This window comes from Haliaeetus albicilla, chromosome 12, assembly GCF_947461875.1.
Source record: "Haliaeetus albicilla chromosome 12, bHalAlb1.1, whole genome shotgun sequence".
NCBI classification, from domain to species: domain Eukaryota; kingdom Metazoa; phylum Chordata; class Aves; order Accipitriformes; family Accipitridae; genus Haliaeetus; species Haliaeetus albicilla.
This window is the reverse complement of record NC_091494.1, coordinates 34,422,107-34,443,397: the sequence shown is the minus strand read 5'-3', so window position 1 is coordinate 34,443,397 and position 21,291 is coordinate 34,422,107. Positions and strand designations below refer to the sequence as shown.

General features: G+C 44.5%; 1 protein-coding gene and 1 long non-coding RNA gene across 2 annotated transcripts in view; both read left to right on the top strand.

Moving 5' to 3' along the window:
• Positions 1-3,902: 3,902 nt before the first annotated feature.
• Positions 3,903-9,093, top strand: LOC138688146 (uncharacterized). Its single transcript, XR_011327197.1, has 2 exons — positions 3,903-8,073; positions 8,840-9,093. It is a non-coding gene; the product is annotated as an uncharacterized lncRNA (long non-coding RNA).
• Positions 9,094-11,366: 2,273 nt separating this feature from the next.
• The window catches only part of SEC14L1 (SEC14 like lipid binding 1), a 43,420-nt gene continuing 33,495 nt past the window's right edge, over positions 11,367-21,291 (top strand). The window contains exons 1-2 of the mRNA XM_069798967.1: positions 11,367-11,509; positions 13,098-13,188. Of these exons, the coding sequence (XP_069655068.1) occupies positions 13,126-13,188 (63 nt within the window). The 5' untranslated portion in view covers positions 11,367-11,509; positions 13,098-13,125. The remainder of the gene's footprint in view (positions 11,510-13,097; positions 13,189-21,291) is intronic.

Below are 21,291 nucleotides of genomic sequence, written 5' to 3'. Positions count from 1 at the left end.
CAGCAGCCGTGCCCAGCAGCCACATGCTGGTGCGCTCGTCCAAGCCCAGGAGTGATGATGGAAGGCAGGTCAGAGACTGACTGGCTGGTACAAAGCCAGCTGCAGAGCCGCAGCCAGGGTCGTAACCCAGCCAAGCAAATCCTTCATCAGCTGAGCATGAAATGGATATTTATGTGTGCAAGTCAAAAATAATGAGGAAGGAGGCAGAGGTGTTTGCATATGCACCCATGTTTTTCCTCAGCTGCAGACAGGCCAAATCCTGAGTGTTGGGGATGGGCTGGGAGAAAAGCCAGACCCCAAGAAAGGGGAGCAGGTCCTGTGTGGGCAGGGGAGATGCCCTGCCTGCAGCGAATGGAGGCTGGGGTTGGGCAGGTGGAAAACTGCTTTGACCTGCAAAGCATGTGCCAGCAAGTGCCTTGCTGTGGAGGCGGCTTCTTCCCTCGCGCTAAGCCCTCAGGCCCTGTAGCCACAAGGACATGTTGCTCTTCCACTGTGTCAGTCCTCAAGAGCCAGGAACCCGCACCGTGCAGCCACATGCTGGGAGCCCAGCCGTGCTCTGAGGCAGCCTTCTGCTCTTTCCTCCTCTGCTCCTGGTTTGTGTTTAGGCTGGAAAAGCTTTGAGGTCTGTGCCTGGCAGGCTGGACCTTGAGCTGGGACAGGAATTGGTTAATGCTGCCAGCGTGTTATGCAAAACGTTAAACTTTGCATTGTCGGAAGAGGAAATGTCTGTACTTTCACTCTGATTTGTACAGGAATTGAGAGCATGGAGATTTGGGGCTGTGGCCACTTCTGCTGGGTAAACAGCCAGAGAACTGCCTGGTTTCCACCTTTCCTCCCTCCCCACCACCCACTGAAGAGGCTCCAGCAGCTCTCTTAAAGTGTGACGTCTGGGACTAGCGCTAGCAACCACCAGTTCAAGCCAGATCCTTCCACTTGGCATCGCTTAGCCTTTAGTGAAGGTTCACCTCTGCTAAGAGGCTGCTTTTAGCTGTTCCCTTGAGAGCTGTTTTTAGGTCTGGCTGTAGTGTTGGTCTTCCTTCAGCAGCAGATAAAGTCCTGTATTTACTGCTGGAGGGAGAGCACAGGCTGCAGGAGGGTCACGTCCAGGTGTCTTACTGCCCTGATGAGACCGGGCTGGGTATAGCCTGAGCATCACTTGGGCCCTTAGTTCCCACCCGTGCCAGGATTGCAGGGCAGGATTTGATTTCAATCACTGTGCTGTGATGATGAAGGGAGGGGACAATCAAAGAAAGCTTAAAAATACATATTTTTTTAAGCTGGAGCTAAGTAATCTGCCATGGTTCCAAGTTGGACCTTCCAGCCAGAGGTGAGCAGGCTTAATTTGACAGCTATTTCTTAAATATTTAAAAAGCTGCCTGGAATAAACTGAATGCTTCCAAGTAGTGACCTAAATTCCGCTTGCTGTAAATTTCATTAGAAAGTGGATTTGTGTGCCTGCCAGGAGCAGGCCACTTTGCAGCTTCATTGATCTGCCCAAACCATGTGCTGTGCAAGTGCCTTCCTCAGCAGATTTTTAAAGAGCTCACTGCTGCATTCTACTATTCCAAAATGTGGCTTGCTTCCTTGCTTTTCTCCTCCCTTCCTCTCTGGTTTTTTTTCTTTCTTCCTGGTGCAAATGCATCATTTGTTTACTAATCACGTCGCATTGCTAGCTGCATGGAATCATCCCACCGGCTGTGTGGGCAAGCATATAGCAGCTGGGAAGGAAAATGTCACTCTCCTTCAGCTTGCTTGATGTGCTTTGCTCTCAAATCCCCATCCCGCGCAAAGAAGCTTCCTTCCCTTCTGCTGTCCCCAAAGCGCTGTCTATCCCTGTGCAACCACAACTTTGGATCTTGTGGAGAGGTGTGATGGTAGCACAGATGGCATATATTGAGTCTTACTAGGGAAAAAAGCCTGGGGAGCTGTGGTACTGCCAGACCTGTGGATGCACGAGCAACATGCATTTCCCCAAGCTTGAGTAGGATCACACAGGTGATGCTGAACTCCCTTCCCATGGCAGCATGTTTGCAGCCCACCTGCCCAGGTTCGCAGGGACTTAGGGCCTGTGCAAAACTACAGCTGCTCCCGTGTTGTCAGACACAGAGCAATTGCCTGTTTGGGCTGAATTAATGGATGAGGGGAAAGATGATGTGTCCCCATAGCCCTGAAGTTGGGTACCCAGCCCTGCCTTCCCCATGGGAACCCTATTGTGGGGCTGCCCATGTCCCCCTGCCACTTCTACCTTTGTCTCTGCACGAAGGTGATGCTGCTGTGGGAACCTCCAGCCTGGGGACAGGCCACGTAACAGCATGGAACCCACCATGTTTTGGAAGCCCCATGGCCCTGCCATGGCTTGGGGAGGGTTGTGCACCCTGGGTACTGCGTGCAGAGCAGGCAGACTGTGGCTGAGGCAAAGCAGTAGGAAAGAAAGGACTAACAGACAGCCCTGTCCTACAGCAATGAAGTGCTGGCACCCGGCAGGAGTTCTGACAGCTCTTTCCAGTTCACAGCACGTGGCAGAGCTGGCTTTTGAAGAGGAGCTTTCCTACACGAGCAGTGCCAGGCTGGCACAGAAAGCAGACGGTCCTGGCAGCAAGGTCAGGGGTAGGCTGGGATGCAGCAGTGCATGCTCATGTTGAAGGTATTGCTAAGGGAATTGGTTGGACCTCAGAGAAGTGGTCTCCAAAGGGTGAGATTACAAAATGTGGGTTTCACTCAGCCACCTCCAGAGATGGAGCCTGTGCAGCTGGGAGCATGGGAAGGACTAAAAATACCCCAGACCCAACAGGAGGGGTGGTTAGTGTCAAGGGTGGAGGTTGGAGAGAAATATCCCCTTCTTCTAACCATCGTCTGTGTGTCTTGCTTATGGCTGACTATTGGGAAGAGATGTCTGGGGGGGCCTCCGGTGCTCCTCTTGCTGTATGGGTGATGAAAGCCGGAAGAAATCCCTGTGATGGAGCCGTGGAACACAGGGCTGTCCTGTCTCCTGTCAAGGACTGCTGCGGAGGGAGGTTTCTTGGGCTGAGTTTTGGCAAGATATTGACAAGGCTGGTCCAAAGCAGCAGCAGCCTTTCCGCTGCCTCTCCCTCCCCTTTGGTTGCCAGCACAGATGATGCCTAGGTACACCGAACCTGGCTGTCCTCTCTGCTGGGAGAGGTGCTGCTTCCCCTCCGATGTATGATGATGATTTATTTTCGGAAGTTAAGCCTAGGGCCTGAACAAAGAGGCCACAGCCTGGGCTGTCTTGGGGACAGAGCCTTGCCGGCTGTCAGCATCCAGACAAGGGCTAAATTAATTTCCCATAAATCTGAAATGCTCTGTTGGTTTCCCGGCTTCTCAGCATCTCTGCTGGATTCGCCTGTTATTTATTTGCCTGAGGTCTAAGGAGATGTGCAGTAGGTTTCGCTGAGGCAATGGCCCAGGTCCTGTTCTCTCCTGCCACCAGCACCCTGAGCTTTTTCTTACTCTGGCCACTGACACAGGGCTTCTCGCCTGGCCCCAGGTGGCTTCATCTGTCCCCAAGCCTTGTCTGTCCCCAGCTGCAGGAAAGGCAGGGAGGAAGGAAAATTGGAGGCAGGAGGTCTCCTTGCTCTCTCCTGCTTTGGTTTCGGGCAGTGTGGGTGGTTCAGCCCCTTCGAAGGGAGGCAGTGCTTGGGAAGGGGAGGCTCTGCAAGCTCACCCGTCTGTGCCCAGCTGAGAGGTGCTGGGGACCGCTCTGGCCCAGCCGTGACCGGGTGCTGAGCAGCCACCGGGAGCTTTCCTGCTTCGCTCCCCTGCCCGGCACGGTGATGCTGCTCAGCAGCCCAGAGGCTGGGCTTCGTGGCTGGAGCAAATGCAGCTACACTTGTTGGTGCTGAGGAAAGGGGTGGTCAGGGTGTAGCTGCTCAGGGAATCTGATTTTAAGTGTTGGGAGCATCACCAAAGCAGCAGTTTCTCTCTGCAGCCCATGAGGGGGTTAAGTGAAAAATGAAAATTCTCCCTATCTCCTTCCTTGTGCTTTCTCATCTCTGCCAACGGAGCTGAAGATGGGGGAGGATTTTTTTTCTATATTTAGCTTTGGAGAAATTGCTATAACTAATCGGCTTTAGGATACTGGGCTCTCTCTTTTATTTTATCTTTTTCTGTCACTAAGACCTTGTCATGTTGCTGTGGACTGCGGCTCACTGGCGTTCTATTTGCTGAGCTCAGTTTTTTTTCCATAGAGTCAATTAATAACCCGCAGAAATAACACCTCCAGCTGTTCCACTTGCAGCTGCTGGGCTGGGGTCTAATTACCGGGCCTTGGATCCCAAATCCTGCTTTGCATGTAAAAGTGCCAGTGAATAGGAACAGGCAGGGGAGATGGCAATACAAAAAAGGAATGGGGTTTGGGGTGCTATTTTTAGCCTTTTCAAGCCAAATGTAAAAAGACCCTTAGGCTGCTTGTGTCCTGCTGAATCTGATCATATGCACAATATTGTTCCCATGGCAGAGTGCAGCAGCCAGGGTGGGTTGGGGTTTATTTTTGGCAGTTAGCTTGCCTACATTTAAAACCTCCTTCTGGGTTAGCTTGAGCAGTGCTGCATTGGTGTGGCTTACATCTATGTACTAATGGTTTTTTTTTGCAATCACCTGTAGTTCTCTGTGTGTTGCTGAACATGCCAGTGCTGGATGTGGCCACAGCAGTGATGGGGAGGGAAGGCACACAGTTGCTCACCCAGTGCAGAGTGTGCATCTCACAGAGTGGTTGTAAAGGGGTGCCCAGCCCCCCCTCAAAAAGTCCTTTCCTACCAACTGAGATACAAAATTAATTTAGCTGGAGCTCTGGTGAATATACAATGTTGTCCCTCCCGTGTCATCCTGTCTATCGTGCATCCTCTTCTACTTCCTGAGCTGGATGTCACCTTTGGGTGAACCTTCTGGGCAGATTTGTCCTCTGCTTCTCTGGAGCCTGGGGGTCTTGCCTCTGCTTGGCTGGTGGTGCCTCCACTCCCGCTACTGCCATATTCATCTGACCTCTTGCTACCTCCTGCGTGCTCAGGACCTCTCTCCTTTCTTGCTCCCCATAGAAGTGGTGCAGCAAAGGCCCAGGAAGACCCAGGTGCACTCATGGTGTTGGGGATGGGGCACTAAGGAAGCACCGGGCTTGTTTCCAGTCTCTGTCCAGGGAGTTGTACTGGGGCGTATCGGTTCTTTTCCCCATTAGGCTCATTTAATTCAGACTCAGGCTGGTTATGACCAAAAGCAAATCAAACAGAACAGCTGTTCATTAGCTAATTTGAAATACTCAGTGGTCACACATGAGTCTGTAGCTACCAGCTTGAAACCATGACTGCAAATAGGCTTCCTGTGCTGGAGATCATCCCCTTCATTAAACCAAGTTATTTTGAGACTGCTATTTGGAAGCTGCCCTCAGAAAAAAACTTCTACACATCCCACTTGCACAGGGGTTGCAGAGCCAGTGCTTGACTCAAAAGGCAACTCCACTTCTTCCTTCTCTGCTCAGGCTCCCTCTGCCCCATGCTGACAGCTACAAGACCCACGAGGTGTTAAATATGCCATCTCTCAGCCCTGGAGAGATGGAGCCAAACTCTCGGTGGGTATCCGTTCAGTGGAGCTCTGCTACCACTTCACTTATCCAGGGATAGAGGATGCTATCAATCTCTGTTAAATCTTGCCTAGCAAAGAGATAGCAAACGTGGCTTTCCATCATGCGGTACATTAGCCAAATTAATTCCAGGACAGAGAGTCAGCCAGTGGTGCTCGAGGCTGAGACAGATTAATGCTGCAGCCATGTCAAAATCAGCAGACCTGCGACTTGCAGTGTGCCAGGTCCCTGGATGCAGCCAACCTTCTGCTCAGCAATGCCCTCTGCCTCACACTTTTCAGGAACATTGAACTCGCTGGAATCAGTGACACAGACAATTCAATTGGAGGGAACATCTGCCTCTAAATTGCACTCCCTATTCAGGATGCCGCCACTGCAAGTGGGTGACATTTTTTATGCGTCTGCCTTGCTTTCTTTAATCTCCCAAACACAGGCACGCCTGTGGAGCACAGGAAGGTTCCTCCCCTGTGACAAGGAAAAAGAAATTAGCAAGCAGATTGAACATGTATAGCAAATAATGAGATTGCCTTGGATACAGGACCGGAATTCGTGCAAAGAATTCTGCTGATCAGAGAAGATAAGCAGCATTTCTAGGGCCTGCAAATAGCATCATGAAGCTTATGTTTCTTAAGTGTTTTCTAAGAGATCTCTGGATGAAGGCTGCCAGCACAGGCCTGATCCACAGATAGTGCGATTTAAAAAATAAACCCTGAAATAGCTATACTGGTAGTTATTTTGGTGTGCAAGTGCCTCATAATGATACGCCTCATTTTCCTTCAGGCACGGGAATAAACTATACAGATACACACACTGTTATGCTGGCAGAGCAGCAGCCACAAAGAAGGCTTGTCCTGACCGAGCTCCAGTGAAAGGGTGCAGTGTTTGCCCACAGGGTGCAGACCCAGTACTGGTAGGGTCAGTGCATACTTTAAAAGGAGCTGGATTTGTGGAACACTTTTAATAATAAGTAATTGTTTCTTATTACTCCTCTGGTATTTAAAAAAAAAAAAATTATCAACATTTTACAGGCAAATAGGAACAAAGTCTATACCTGGTGAGACCCAACAGCTTGATTCAACACTTGTTGATGAGAGTATTATTTGTACTGTCAGACTCATTAAAAAGAGGGATAATAAACAGCCTTTGTTTATATTTTTATAGGAAATTTACTCATCCTTGCATTTGCTATTGGCTGAGAGTGATATTTTTCTAAGGATTGAAAAGTGTTATTAATGAACTGATCAGACCCAGGCAGTCCTTTAACTCACTTAAACAGACAACTGGGAACAGGCTGTTCACTCTTAGGCAGGTGCCAGGCAGCTCCCAGGCAGTGGCACAGGGGCACAAGGGGTGTTTCCAAAGGCAATTAGAAAAGCTGGGCATTCCCAACAGCCCCTAAAACCCTCCTTGCTTACAGCTCCAGCTCCCTGTATTATGAGCGTGACATCTTCAGCAACAATAAAATCCTCAGCAAGTAAGTTATCATCCCAGTGTTTTTCCCTTTATACTAGAAAAAAGGTCATGGGGTGGAGTTCCCTTTGGCATTTTGCCCCCCCCCCCCCGTGCCACCTCCTGATGTCTGAGGGATAAAACAATCCTGTGGGAGCCCCAAAGGGTGTCTCCCCCTCCTCAAGCACCCCCAAGAAGACTGTGCTATCAACCTTTTGGGTGTTACAAATATCCAACATGGGTTTTGGAATGAGTGTTGGATTTGGTGCTTCATCCAGAATATACACTCCACTAGTTCCTCACGCTTTAATTATTTCTGTACTAGCAGCCCCCCCCTGCACCACCTGCTCACTTTTGCCTTAGCACTGCACTGCTTATGAGCGGTGACGCTGAATTCGATGCAGGAAGCCTCATATGGTTATGGGCTTTGCAATGAGAAGATGTGAATAAGGGCTGGGATGCTTTCCACGTGCTCATCCCGATTCATGTATTTTATGAATCAGGACTTAGTCCTATTTGCTAATGTTTGGCTACGTAACCTTTGCTATGCCAATGGTGCCTGTGCTCTGATGTCAGCTGCTGGAGTCCAAGGGCTGGCAGCTGGTGTCTCTGGCCAGCTCCCAGCCTACAATTCAATTTTCCTATCAGTCACTTGAGAAGAAAGGAAAAAACATGTTTCTGACTGTTTGTGCCATCAAAACATAAAGGGCTCCAGTCTACAAGGTCATTTAAGGCTTTTCTACACCATGACATATGGGAAAGTTCAGATAAATCAAATAGCGGTACTAAGTTAATACACCTTTGCTTATACTGCACTAAACTATAGTAAGCTAAGGCCAGTTTAATCCTGAATAAAAATCTCAAGAGTTTAATGCCTTCTAGGTTTCATGCATTAACATCACCTCTCTGAACACAGGCCAGCGTGGAGATATTTTACCCTGTTCCCAATCTTGTCAATGGTGGAAAACTATCACAGAGCTAAAAGGCAGCAGTGCTTGGGAATAAGGAGATCACCCTGGAAGTGAAGAGCTCTGGTCTGCTTTCTCATACTGATATACTGATTTACTGCATGACTCTTCCTATAGCATTTTGTGAGCCTCAATATTTATATCTGCATATTGGCATTATTAGTAGTATCTTCCCTGCCATTACAAAGGGCTTTAAGATCTCCCAAGGTATGTGGCAAAATTTCTGCTCCTGTGTACCGTTTCCCCAGTGTGGGCAAAACAGGGAGCTTACAAAAATATGTATAGCTGTTACCAATGAGCACATTCAGGTATGTGTCTGGAGGACTGAACTTGGGTGTCACAGTTACTTTAGTTTTAAGAGTAAAGGAGTGAAGGAATTCATACCAGCTCATATCCAGCACCACCAGGTACTGGCTCCCTAGACTGACAAGGGAAAGAAAAAGTTGTGACACCTAGTTAAGTACCTATAAGGCATTTAATAAGAACTCTGTGTAAACCAGAATCGCATGTCCCCAGGGCACAACTCTGTCCCATTAGCTGTTTGTCAGTCATCATGCTTATTTTAGCTGGAAATGTTATCATTTGGGACATTTTTCATGGTTTTAAAGGTTTAGGATGAAGGCATTTATTTCAATGTAGCCAGTGGTACATAAAAAATTCCACTGACTCAGATGGGACTGATTTATTAGGGTACAGCTCTTGAAGAACTTCAGTATATCTGAACTCAAAATCTCCTCCCTCTTTCACGTACTTTTAATAAACATACAGCTTAGCAGCAAGACCTTGAATGAACGCATGTTCTCTCTTGTTGAGAACAATCTCCTCTCTTTAGTACAAAAGCTGCAAAGATGAGACCTGCTGGACAGTAAGAAGCCAGGACCACTTCACTTTTATTCGCTCTCCGAGATGCAAACAAAAGAAACCAGAGCAAGTTCCTGCCTGCTGAAATTCCAGGGGCTTGCACTGGATTACAGCAAGGCCTGGAGGCATTTTGAATCTTTTTGTGTATACATCAGCCCTGCACTGCTCTCAGGCAATTGTACTTTAAGTTACTTATTATTAATAATAAAAAAGGATTGACTAGCAGTACTTCTCATTAATTTCCATAGCAATATTTCCTGGAACAAGATAAATGATTGGGCTTTGATTCGTATAACCAAAGTTCGTAACGTGGAGGAATGCAATCCAGGAAAAGTGCTCAGATGGTGGGGAGTGACCGACCTTGCATAACCTCCCTAAGGCCCAACTTCCCTTCATATCTAGCAAGCTGCATTCCTAATTTTCTGAAAATATTGAATGGTTTGCACTTTCAGCCTGTGTCCTCTGGGCTTCAGTCTTCAGCATGCTTCACAGCTTTCCTTAAACATTTCACCCACCCATTTGTTCATTTATATTCCTTCTAACAATACAGTGCTGGAGCTTCTGTAAAAGAAGATGTAACAGGAATATAAAAAATAACAGAAAAATTTAAAACCATATTATTTTCCTCTGCTGTGTCTATCTTGTTAAGATTATTGTTTCTGCAGAAAACAGGCGAGACACCTACCATGATGGATTTAGACATTAAATTATGGGCTTTCACTTTAATGCTTTCACTCTATCAATAAACTCCAAATACCTTTGAAAGTCCAGATAAAGCTTTTCTGGTTATCTGGCCATTCGGTTAAGTAGAATAGTGGCAGTCAGTAAGAATTAAAACATTTCCCAGCATCTAAAGAGAGAAATGTTACAAACAAGAGGAATCTGAGTGGGTGTAAATTCCTTGCCCTGGTAGGATTGTATCTCACGCTTTCAGCACAGGAAAAGGATGTTACAGGCATAATGGCAGGGAATATCAATCAGATAACTAAATCTAATTACAGAGTTACTAGATTAACTAGTTAACTTCATCTACATGAAGGCAACTGGCCAACTGCCACAACAGAAACCAGATTCAGAGAGACAATTTCTCAACAGATTAAACAACTTCTTGTAACGACAAGTTTTAGATCAGAATATTCCTGACAAACTTTAAAAGACACATGGTTTGTATAAGAATAAACGGTAGCTGAATCACTTGATAATAGTAACCACAAATTCAGCCTTCCTAGAGGAAGAATTGCACCAGAAGGACAGGATAATGACTCTAAATTTTAGTAGAAAGATGTATTTTCTGAAGGAGTAAGCCAGTAATAAAACATGTTCTGGGGAAACAAATTGCCTTAATAGAGTCACTGAAGGGAACAGAGGCCCCTAATTTTCAAGCCCTTATTTTAACACAGTTTGTGATACACTGGTATTGTACAAAACATAACTCTATTTCTTGCTTTTAGTACATCATAGATAAACCGTGCTAGACATGGTCTAAGACAGAACTCTTTCACACATCCCAAACTGCAAAGTGCCCCAGGCTGGGTGACTGCTGGCTAAAGACAGACAGACAAGAGGCATAAAGATGCTCAAGGGGTGACCGAGGCAGGTCCCTGGGCCGGTCCCTGTGCTCCCATGGTGGTTGCAGAGTTCCCGCTGGACACGGCAGAGCCGGGTGCCCACAGAGCTCCCTGCGGGTGCCAGTGCCCCGGCCTGCAGGCCTCTGAGTCCCTGGGACAGGTTCAGCACCTCCTCAGGTGCTGAGCCTAAATGGGGCGACTGCTTACTACTAACAAAATGATACGGTACTTGGTCTCAGGAGATACCATCTGTGGCCCTACGCTGCAGTTCTTTGCCCTTTCAGCAGAGATAAACTACGTCCCAGCCAGGTCTTTGGGGCAGTTTCTCTCCCGTTCTTGCTCCCCCCACCCTGGCACCATCACCCTGAAGCATCCAGTGACACCGCCACAGCTGCCCCATGCTGTGGCTGTTTCTCTGGGCCCTCACACCCCTCCATCGGGCTCGGCGTCCAGCCTGGGTGCCTCAAAATCGGCATCGCTACCTAACCTCACCCCCTGCTTCTGATCCCGCCTGGCACCCACGCAGAAGCCCCTGAGGAGCTACAGGCCCAGGCTGGGCCACGGCCCTGTCTCCAGGAGCGGCGTGTACGCCAAACCCCCGCCCCGAGGGGAGCAATGACGGGTTTAGCTCCAAAGCGATGCCCAGGGAGGCTGAGGGAAGGGGAGGTGCCCTCAGAGGAGTGCCACGTCCCGCTCCCCCCGCCCTTGCGGGGTGCCCCATGTGCCTGAAGAGGACTCTACCCCCACGTTGCCGTGGGCACCCCACACTGCGCATGCGCCCCCCTCCCCCCCAGCCCCACGGAGCCCACCGGCCACAGCGCGCAGGCGCCAAGGGGGAGGGGGGGGGCAGCGCGGGGAGTAAAACTCCCGCAGCCCTCCCCCGCCTTCCCGCTGGGCGGCCGCGCATGCGCAGCGCCTGGCCGCGGGCCAAGCCCCGCCCCCGCCCTGTCACTAGTAACAACAGGCGGCGGCGGCGGCGGCCGCCCGGCGCCCCTCCCCCGCCGGAACCGGCGGCGGCGCTGCCCCGCGCCGGCATGAGGCCAGAGCCCGGCCGGCCGTCGTGACGGGAGGCGGTAAGGGTCGCCGCGCGGGTGCCTGCCCCCCTGCGTTCCCGCCCACCTCTCCTTCCCCCGGGCGCCCCCTCCCCTCGGCCCCACCGCCGCCCTTGCTGTCCCCCGCGGCGAGTCTCCCGCCGTCCGCCCCACCGCCCGCTCGCCTCAGCGTTAGCGGCGGCGGGCCGGGGCCCCGCGGTGAGCCCTGAGGGGCGGGCGGCGCTCCCCGTCTGTTGGTGGGGGGCGGGTAACGGCCCTCGGGTGGGTCACGGCGGCGCCGCGGCCGCGGGGCTCTCGCGTTACCCCCCCCCGGCCCGTCCCCCGGTCGGGCGGCCCCGTCGGGATCCCCTCGGGGGCAGCGCCGGTGTCTCCCGGAGCGGGGCAGCCCGCGGCGGGGCTGTCACAGGTGTCCGGCGGGTCCCGTCCCCTCCCCGGAGTGTCGCCGGGCCGGAGGGGGGGCACGGCGGGGCGAAGGCAGCGCTGTCCTGGCGAGCGGTGAAAGGAAACGTTGAGTTTCTTTGTTGTGTAACTCTTTTTGCCCAAGGATTAGAGAGGGTTTGCGGCTTTTTTTGCTGATTCAGGTGTTTTTTTTTAAAATGCAGGGTAGTCATGGGTAAATTCCTCTCTTGAATAGGATGTCGGGTGAACTTTCTTGTGACTCTTGGATTTATCGTTGGCTGCTTCTGTCTGAAAAGCTGCCGTGCTCTGTAGCTGGAGTTGATAAAGCTTTCCAGAAGCACTGTAGATAACGTGGGGACACGTTAAAAAATAAAAGTAAAACTAACTTCTTGTAATAAAGCCATTTCTTGCTAAAACGAGTCTGGCTAGCAGCCCGTGGTTTCATCTGCAAGCGCTACTGCCAGTATTTTTCAGTAAGTGTAGTTGTGTTCAAGAGAGTTTGGGTCAAACACTTTGCTGAGGAAAGCAGACACAAAGCTGTTGGAATAACTCCTGTCTGTTTTGCTAGTGAATTTTTTTTCTGGCCATATATTGGAATGTAGTTTCTCTAAGTTTTTCTCCCCAGCTAGCTCTTAAGTGTCTCTCTCAAAAGTCTTAATTTGATTTGGGAATGATGAAGGAATGCCTTATATCAGTGTGCTGTAATGAGCCATTTTTTTTTCTTTCTGAAAACAAGGAGTTTTAACACTTGCTATATTTTTTTGACCTTTTCTTTTTTTTTTTTTTTTAACCCGGTCCCAGTTCAGAATGACCTATAAGCAAGGCAGCCCACTTAACCATGCTGTGGGACTGGGCAATCCTTTTCTGCCTTTAGCTGGTATTATGTCAATGTTTGATTCTCAGCAGCAGCACAGGAAATCTCACCATCCTGATGAAGAGTCATAAAGTGTTGAAGATCTGTTACTAAAACTGGACTGAAAATGGGCTAATTTTGTGTTGTCTTTGGAAGAAATGATAAGTCATTTCTGACAAAAATATACATAGTGTTTTAGGGCCCCACTGGATCTTCCAAAAAAAAAAAAGTTGTCAAGGAATCGTGAAGGATTTCCTGTAGAATTGCTAGCATGGTATCATGCACAGAATAATTGTAAGAGAAGATTGAAAATGGCTTCCTACATTTGACAGATTGTTTTAAAAATTTCTTTTTCAGGTTTGAGTTGATCTTACTGACTGCAGCTATGGTGCAGAAGTATCAATCCCCCGTACGGGTGTATAAACACCCTTTTGAGTTAATTATGGCAGTAAGTATTAATTTTTGCTGTAATTTTCTTCCTTGACAGTTCCTTGTATTGCTAAATACTTACTGGGCTCTGTTTGGTAGGTACTGTAGAACATAGAAATCTGAAACAATATAGAAAATATGAGGTATGTGTTTTGGTGGTTTCTTCTCTACCTAGAGGTGTTTTTTACATAATGTGTTCTCTTTTTCTCCCAAAGTTTAGATATAGTTCATAGATGTATTTCAAGTTAGAGCAAAAGTAGGCTCAAGGCATACTTCCCAGTTGATTACTGGGGGCACTCTATTCTAGCATGGGAGAAAGCGTCAAGTGTGTTGATTAAAAGATTGTTGTTGTTGCATCTTCATCGGTATAGAGTTTACAGGACTAGAGAGCGCAGAGAAAGCCACGAAAGCAAGGATAAGCCTGAACAAAAGAGGAGAAAGCATTCTGAGCATTGGTAATACTTTGGGGGGAGGGAAAAAAAAAAGATTGCTAAGGAAGCCAGAGAGATGAACAAAGATCCTCTTGGGTGCATAGTTGCTAATTTGTGTGCTAATGTTACAAATAGTAACAAAACAAACCCAAAGCCTAATTAGGTTTCCTCTTCTCTCTCTCCCTCCCTTTTTTCTTTTAGAAAACAGAAAGGAAGTAGGTATTTGACATTTTTAAGTATATTCAGCCAAAACCACAGCTGTGTGGCTCTCATGAGTTAACACAGAGCACTTGAGGAGAGCAGTCAGGTCAGCTTCTACCTGATAAAAACAGTTAAAACTAAATAATAATCTAAATAGTAATTGTTTTGTTTCACTTGCTGAACATACTATGTTTAATGGCTTCAGAGGGGAGTTTTAATAGTGTTCATAGTGTAAATATTTAGATAGATCACATGGTTTGGAGTGTGAGAGAGTTCCTTACAGAAGTGATCCTTCGCAGAGTCACAGGGCAAAAAAGGATTAGATTGCTCTAGAGGGAATACTTAAATTTCTTTTTATCTTTTTCCTAAAGCTGCCTCCAGTATTACACATGCAGGTCTTGCTCTTGCAAACACTTCAAGGCAGAGAGTGGTTATTTTCATGAGTAGTGAAGAATCTGACTGTGATGTTTAAGGTCTTTTAGGACCTTACTACGCTCTGACAGCTAGGCTTCAGATGGTTTCTAATATTTAAATTTGATTGTGTGTGTAACTTTAGCCTTCAGTGAAATATACTGGTTCTTGTTCTTAGATCAGTCAATCAAAATGAGTTTCTTGAACAAAATTCTCTGGCTGTTTGCTGAACTGAGGAGTCTTCACCTTGCTGTTGAATTGAGGGCGAAAATTCTTCTTTAATTTCTTTAAGACTATTCTGAGTCAAAATGCCAACATCTGGATTTTTCTCAGTGCTTTATTGGGTGTAATTAGAAACACTTCTGACAATATTAATATTAACTGTGAGTTCTCAAGCTGTTCTGTATCTTGGGGATAATATTTGAAGAATAATCTTTAACAAATATTAGGTCTTTTCTTACATGAAGGCTCTTCTCCTTTGGAAAGAAAGAGGCTATGCTACATATGCAACTAGGATAAAACAATAGTTGAAAAATTAAAACAGTGAACTAAGAGGAGAAGAATGTTTATAAAAAGAAACAGCTGAACAGGATGCTTTCTGAGACTAGAAGTTTAGATTAGCGGTAATATGTATGATTTATTTTGTCTGTCTCAGGGCAGCAAGTTATCACTTGAACTTGTTCAGAATGTGATCACTGGATGAACATCCTTCTCCTGCCATGTCACATCTGTTATTGGTTTTTAAAACTTGTAAAATGCCTGGTGGTGATCTATCAAAACTGTTCATGCATTTTCTGATGTACATAGAGGAGTGCCTCTATGAGCCAAATTCTTTAAAGAATATAAACAGCATATGATAGCTTGACGTTTTTTGTTACCCTTTTCCCTTGGTTGAATAGTGATTGTGTAAGTTGAAGTATTTCTGGAAGGAATATTCGTGTCAAATCTTGTGCTCACTAAACTGGAAGTAGTATGTTGCATATTCTCAATAAAAAAGTGCTATACACTTATTTTAATAGTGCTAGCAGCTCTTCTGAAATGAGGAACACATCCTGCTATATACCAAGCTTGAATTTAAAGCACCCAACAAATGACTTTAGCAATATGTGTTTTGTTTGATTTTTCTTTTGTCCCTCTCTTATCTGCACCCAACCTTTGAGAGAATGTGTCCTCAAGTAGAGGTTTAAACCCATGTACCAGAGCCGCTCAGCTGTCAGTAAAAAGCCTCTCAAAGAAACCTTTGGTCAATATGGCAGCCATGTTCTTTATGCTGAGTTGTCTAACAAAAATCACTGCTTCTAGTCTGGGTCTTGTTGCATGGGAGTACTTTCAAAAATTTGATTTGGAAAATAATTCCCTGAGAGTTTCATGGAATTGAAGAGGTAATTAATTCTATAGCGTAGTAATGAAGATCACCAATGTCAATGAAGCCCATGTGGACTGTAAAGATTTCCTGGGTGATACGTGTTCCAATTACAAATTTGAACTCATTGAGTCAGACTAATATTTAGCTTTTGGATAGAGAAATCAGCATAAAATTCTTCTTTTCTACAATCAACCAAGTGAATGCCACGTGCAGAATGGGTCATTTACACTACAAACTTCCTATTTACCCACTTTTCCTTTCCTTGGTTTCAAAGAGGTACTTGAGGGAGAATAAAGTACAATCAGCATTCCATTCATGCTGCTGTAGTGTGTTTTCAGAGAACTTTGTTCTCTCTGTGAAGGGTGAGCGCAGCTATATTAAGACAAAAAAACCTGGATTTAATTCCACTTTGATCTAAACCAAGATTGACAAGACAAGTGTTTTGCAGATAATTATGATACGAAGACTTTTAAAATAGACACAGCGAAAATTCTTTTTCTAAGTTGAATTGGTGTTGAAAATAAGTTTCTGTGTTATGCTCCTTCACTGAATTCCAAAAATCATCTGTTGAACTCTAATGTATCTCTATGACAATATACTTCAAGGCACAACCCCTTATCTCTCAAGTCTGCGAGAGAATTGAAGTACTGTTGTTTGTAGAGAGTTGGGAGGTCCATTGCTGCATGCTTCTTGCCTTCCTTTATCATTAAAGGCAAGCTACGTAAAATGTAATAGAAGCCATTTCCCTTGAAGCTTTCCTTTTACTGGCAAATTGTGTAGTTCCAGATAATATCTAAGTTGCTTTAAAAACAGTAAGAAGCGGATGCAAATCTTTTAATGAAACTATCTCCTGCACTTGAAAAGATTCTAGAATTGTGGGCTAAAAATTATCACATTTTAGTCTGACATGCCTAACACAGGCAATATGATTTTACAGAACGGTTACCAATGCTGACATGATGACTTTTGGATGCTCAGTGGCATATCTGTCATAATCTACTTCTTGAAAACTCTCTGTGTGTATGTGTATATATATATTTAAAAAAAAAAACAATAAAAACAGACAACAACTTGCACAGCTGTTCATCAGACTACATAGAATCTTGCCTTGTTTTTCCTCCTGTTCATGTTGAAGTTTACATAACGCTGGAAGCAGCTGAAATGTGGAAAAATAGCTGTTTACGTAGACTTGCTTGTCAAGTTACCACGGTTAAATATACTGGAGAAGAACTGAGAAGCTGCTTTTATAAAACTTTAAAGATTTTAGATTCAATTTTTTATATTAGCTTAAAGAGGATTACATTTAAAGTAATATACGGACTTTGCTGAATAAGTAGTTCTTAATGTTAAAAGGCAGTTAAGAACTTGAACCTTTCTTAACACGCATGAGGCTAAAATTAACTTTGGAGATTCACAGCTCATTTTTAGTCTGACATGCATTAGATAATTCCCCATGAGTTTAATTTCCAAAGTAAATTTAAATAATGAATAATCAGCTACTATGGCATTCCAAAGGCAGAATTTATGCAAATGGAAAATAAGTAAGGTATTTGAAAAAAAAAAAAACACATTGAATTGAACCATTGACCAGAGGGGTGTTTTTTTTAGTTTCTGGAAGCTCTGTGGAAAATGTATTGCTCTTCAGCCTGTTCAGAAAATGTCCTATTTACAGCCACAAATTACTTAGTTTCAGAAACAAATATGAATAGTAACATGACTGAACACAGCAAGTGTGCTCTAAACCTTTCCTGTTACATTTAGTCAAATTAATGTAGATTTTAAGAACTTGTGGCTTTGTGAAAACTATGATTTTTTTCAAATCTGCCTGTGACAGGAGACAGACTTTCAAAGGTGTTTTGCAGTCTTTTGAATACCTAAAATAATGTTTCTACTTTGTTAAAGTTTTTGGCATTTGTCAGCTTCCACTGGTGCCAAAGAAAGAAGTCAAGTCTGTAGGTAAACTAGTCATCAATGTCAGGAGCTTGCAGTTGAGGAAATAATGCATTTAATTCTTAATTTAAAATCAAAATTGCAATTAATCTTGCACTGCCTTGAGGCTGAAAACTACTTCCTTCCAAACTACGTATTCTCATCAAAATCCTTTAAAAAAAAAAAAAATTGGTCTCATGTTTTTCCTTTGTTCTGATAGAATATCTAAAGCATGAATCTTTCTTAATAGTGTAGTGCTCTTTTGATTATATTGTAATTTTAATGGCTGAAATTTACTGCTTTTGCACAACAGGCTGACTGGCTTTCTTTGATTTTACAGATCTGAAAAAAAGTGTTTAAGGTAAATCTCCATGAATTAAAGTATTCCTAAATTACAGGGAAGTAGTAAGATTGTAGATGGCATAAATACGCTTCAATGATAGAGTAGATTAGAAAAAATTTATCCGTTTTTTCATATTGACAAATCAAAGTATAATCCCTTGATCTAGATTGTAATGAGTTTTCTGATCAGGCAGTACATCATCTTTTAATTTTAAAGATTATTACTTTAAAATGCAATTTAAAACAAATAAATGTATCAAGTTCGGTGCCACACCTGCTCATAAATCCCTAAAGTTTTTATTCCTTCTAGTCTCATTTTCTTTTTCTTGGAAAAAATGCATACCACACACTGTGTGAAGAGAGGCTGATGAGAAAAAGGAAGCCATTCTCCAGGTGCTTCTGAAAGCACAAAGTAGGGTTTAAATGTGTAGAGAAGTAATTTATTCCCCTGATGCACCTTCTTGAGGATTTGTCTTGGATACTTAAAGCCTAGGGAAGGGAGCAAACTGAGTGTCTGCTCCTGAAACTGCTCAGCGGTTTTCCCTTCTGTTGTATGACTCCCAGAATCTCATCTACTTTGCTTCCTGTCTTTGTTGAAAATTCAGGCTTATTTACTGTTGGAAATGCATTGGTAAAACTGCAGTGGAACGGTACGGGTTTTCTTTTTTTATATTGTCTTCAGTTTTAACTGCCGTTTATGTCATTGTTGATGGTCTCATGGTAGCACACGTTGTAAGAACAAATGAATTTTTGGCCACTTGTTTGGAGTGAGCCATGGTTAACAAATATAAGAGTTAAGTTGAGCACTAGGGAAAAATATTGACTTAGCAGCCTGCTTACTGTGCAATTTACATGTTTCTTCATGGCCTGCTTAGATATTTCCATGGCTAGCTGTTTCCTGTTTTTTGTGGGCAAACACATGACCTGACTGTAGCTGACAGCTGCAGTTCTCTTGTTGACCAAATGCTTTTAGTCAGTTTTTTTAACAAGTCTTTTACACTTTAAAAGCCAAACAACCGCTACTGTCAAACTCTGAAAGGTGTCAAAAGAAGAAAAATATGTATTAAACCAGTTCTTGTTACTTTGTTCTGAAAGCACTCCCAGCTTTTCACCCTTTGCAGGTGTTTTAGCTCTGAGACCGGTGTGAAGTGCTCTAGGATCTCTTGATCAGCCAAGTGATGTTACCTTTGAGTTAAAAATCTTAAAACGTGGGAATCTGGCAGAAAGGAAGTGGTTAACACATTCTGTGGAGTCCTAGACACCCATGATACTGTAGTTAAGATCTGGAAAAGGTATAACTTCATGCTCGTAATTTAACATGTGGTTAGCCATTAAGAAGCATTCAGAACCCCGTGGGAAAGAGACATGCTGTATTTTTTTTTTGTTAATTTTAAAAACATGTCCAATGAGAAGCTAGGGGTTGCTTAGAGATCAGAGACGTCAGCTGCAGATGTAGAATGAGGTGTTTCCGTATGGTATAGGCAGTTACGTGTACCTCCAGCTTGAGCAATCTGTGCTTCCTGTTCCTGTGGAGCTCCTACTGCTGTCTTACAGCAGAATATTTGAGCTGCTATGTGTTTAGGAAACAAGCACACTGTGAAAGAGGGAGTAGAAGAGAGCCTTGACGGATTGCAGGCAACCCCTGAGGACTTCCCATAAAGCACATTCAGAGTCCAGATTTTGGAATGCAGAATTGAGGGGTATTCATTGTGATTTTTGTAACCAAGATTGGTTTTGCTTTGCACTTAGTTTGCATTCAGTATGTTTCTGGAAGGAGGGCGGTGATGCAATCTTAAAACTGTTGCATTCTGAATACAGAATAAATCTTCTGAGAATTTGCAAGGAAATCTGTTAATTAGCTCAAGTTAAAATTAATTACAGGTTAGTCTTAAATAGTCTATTTTCTTTTCTCCCAAGTGAATTTGTCTTCCAATTTTTCATGTAGTTTAAAATTACTGTGTATATATTCTAAATGAAGCACTAGGCTGTTAAGTTGAATTATTAACTCTTTTTATCTCATTTTTGTGGCACAGTTAAGACAGGTCAGGTTAGCAGCTCAGGTAAAATGTTAAGTAGGGCCTATTACAGTTAAGTTAGTAATTCGGCTTTCTCATAGTCAATTCACATGCAGCTTGTTTCACTTGTAATCAGTGATGTTTGATGTGAGAGTCATGCCAAGAACTCATGCTGGTGGAAGATAATGGTGGCAACATGGCTGGAAAGCCTGTGATGGAAGGACTGGCTGGCATTGTCTGGGTTCCACTGCAGCATGGGGCAGCGTTGCCAAAAGAGTACAAGCAAGCAATGAGCCATCAAAATTTGAGATCAGGTCTCAAGGTCTTGGCTTTTCTCTGCATTGCTTTTGCTTGAGTAATGCTGATTTTAGCCCAATCCACAGAGTTTTTCAGGTTGTGGTTCATGGGCTCTTCTAAGAGTCAGAGAAACATAACCAAGTATGTGGTTTCCTATTATAGCAAAGTTGGTGTACCAGCTCACTCTTGTTGCTTTCCTGCAAAGGCATGTTCATCAGCAAGGCTGTTTAGGAAGATAGTCTGGTGAAAAGCTGTCTTGGAAAAAAAGGAAAATAAATACTTTGTCAGTCTGATCTCCTCACCAGGCTCGTTTAAGGCTGATGTGCACCTCTGGGAGCAGGTGCTCATCCCCTCCTGCACTGTTAGTGAGCTGATGGCAGCTGGCCACAAGAAAGAAGGAGCAAGTCAGCAGGGGATTTGTCAGTACATGTTGTGCTGCAGGAGCCCTTGATTCCATGGGGAAATAATTAGGGATCTGCAGTTTGAAAAATGCCAATGCCTGTTGCTGTAACAGTAAATGAAGGCACCATTAGAAACTTGGTCTTCGGGCCTGGTATTATGTAGCAGTGTAAAGTATTTGCAAATTGTGCTTAATGGCTTGCAGTTGTGGATTCTGTGAGTTGCTTTGGCATAAAGGGGATCTGTCCTTACCTTAGAAAAATGAAAATTAAAAAAAAAAGTTATTTAGTATTATCTAATGGGGTAGCATGTGAGCTGACTGGTTGGCTTTCTTGCTTTGTATTCATGTATTAAACTTCAGATTTGAACATTTTCTGTCTGGGATTCCTCTTCAGTTTTACTTTATGGTGATAAGGTTTGGGGACTATATTTCAGTAAATTTGAATATAAAAATATCACAGGGCTCTTGGAACCTAACAGCTTTAACTCTGGTGACAGCAGAGGGGTTGTGGGAGGGAGCAAAGAGAAGCTACCCATTTATATTAAAAATGAATTTTTATTTAAACTGTTTTAATTCTTAATTATATACATTTGGGTTCTCTTAAATTAGCATTTCAAGACTTTGTCATGGTCAGGTTTATGAAGTTAAATATCTAAATCTGTGGGGTTATGTGTGTTTTGAATTACTTGTTGGATAATTACAACTGTTTTCATTCTGACATTATTTATAT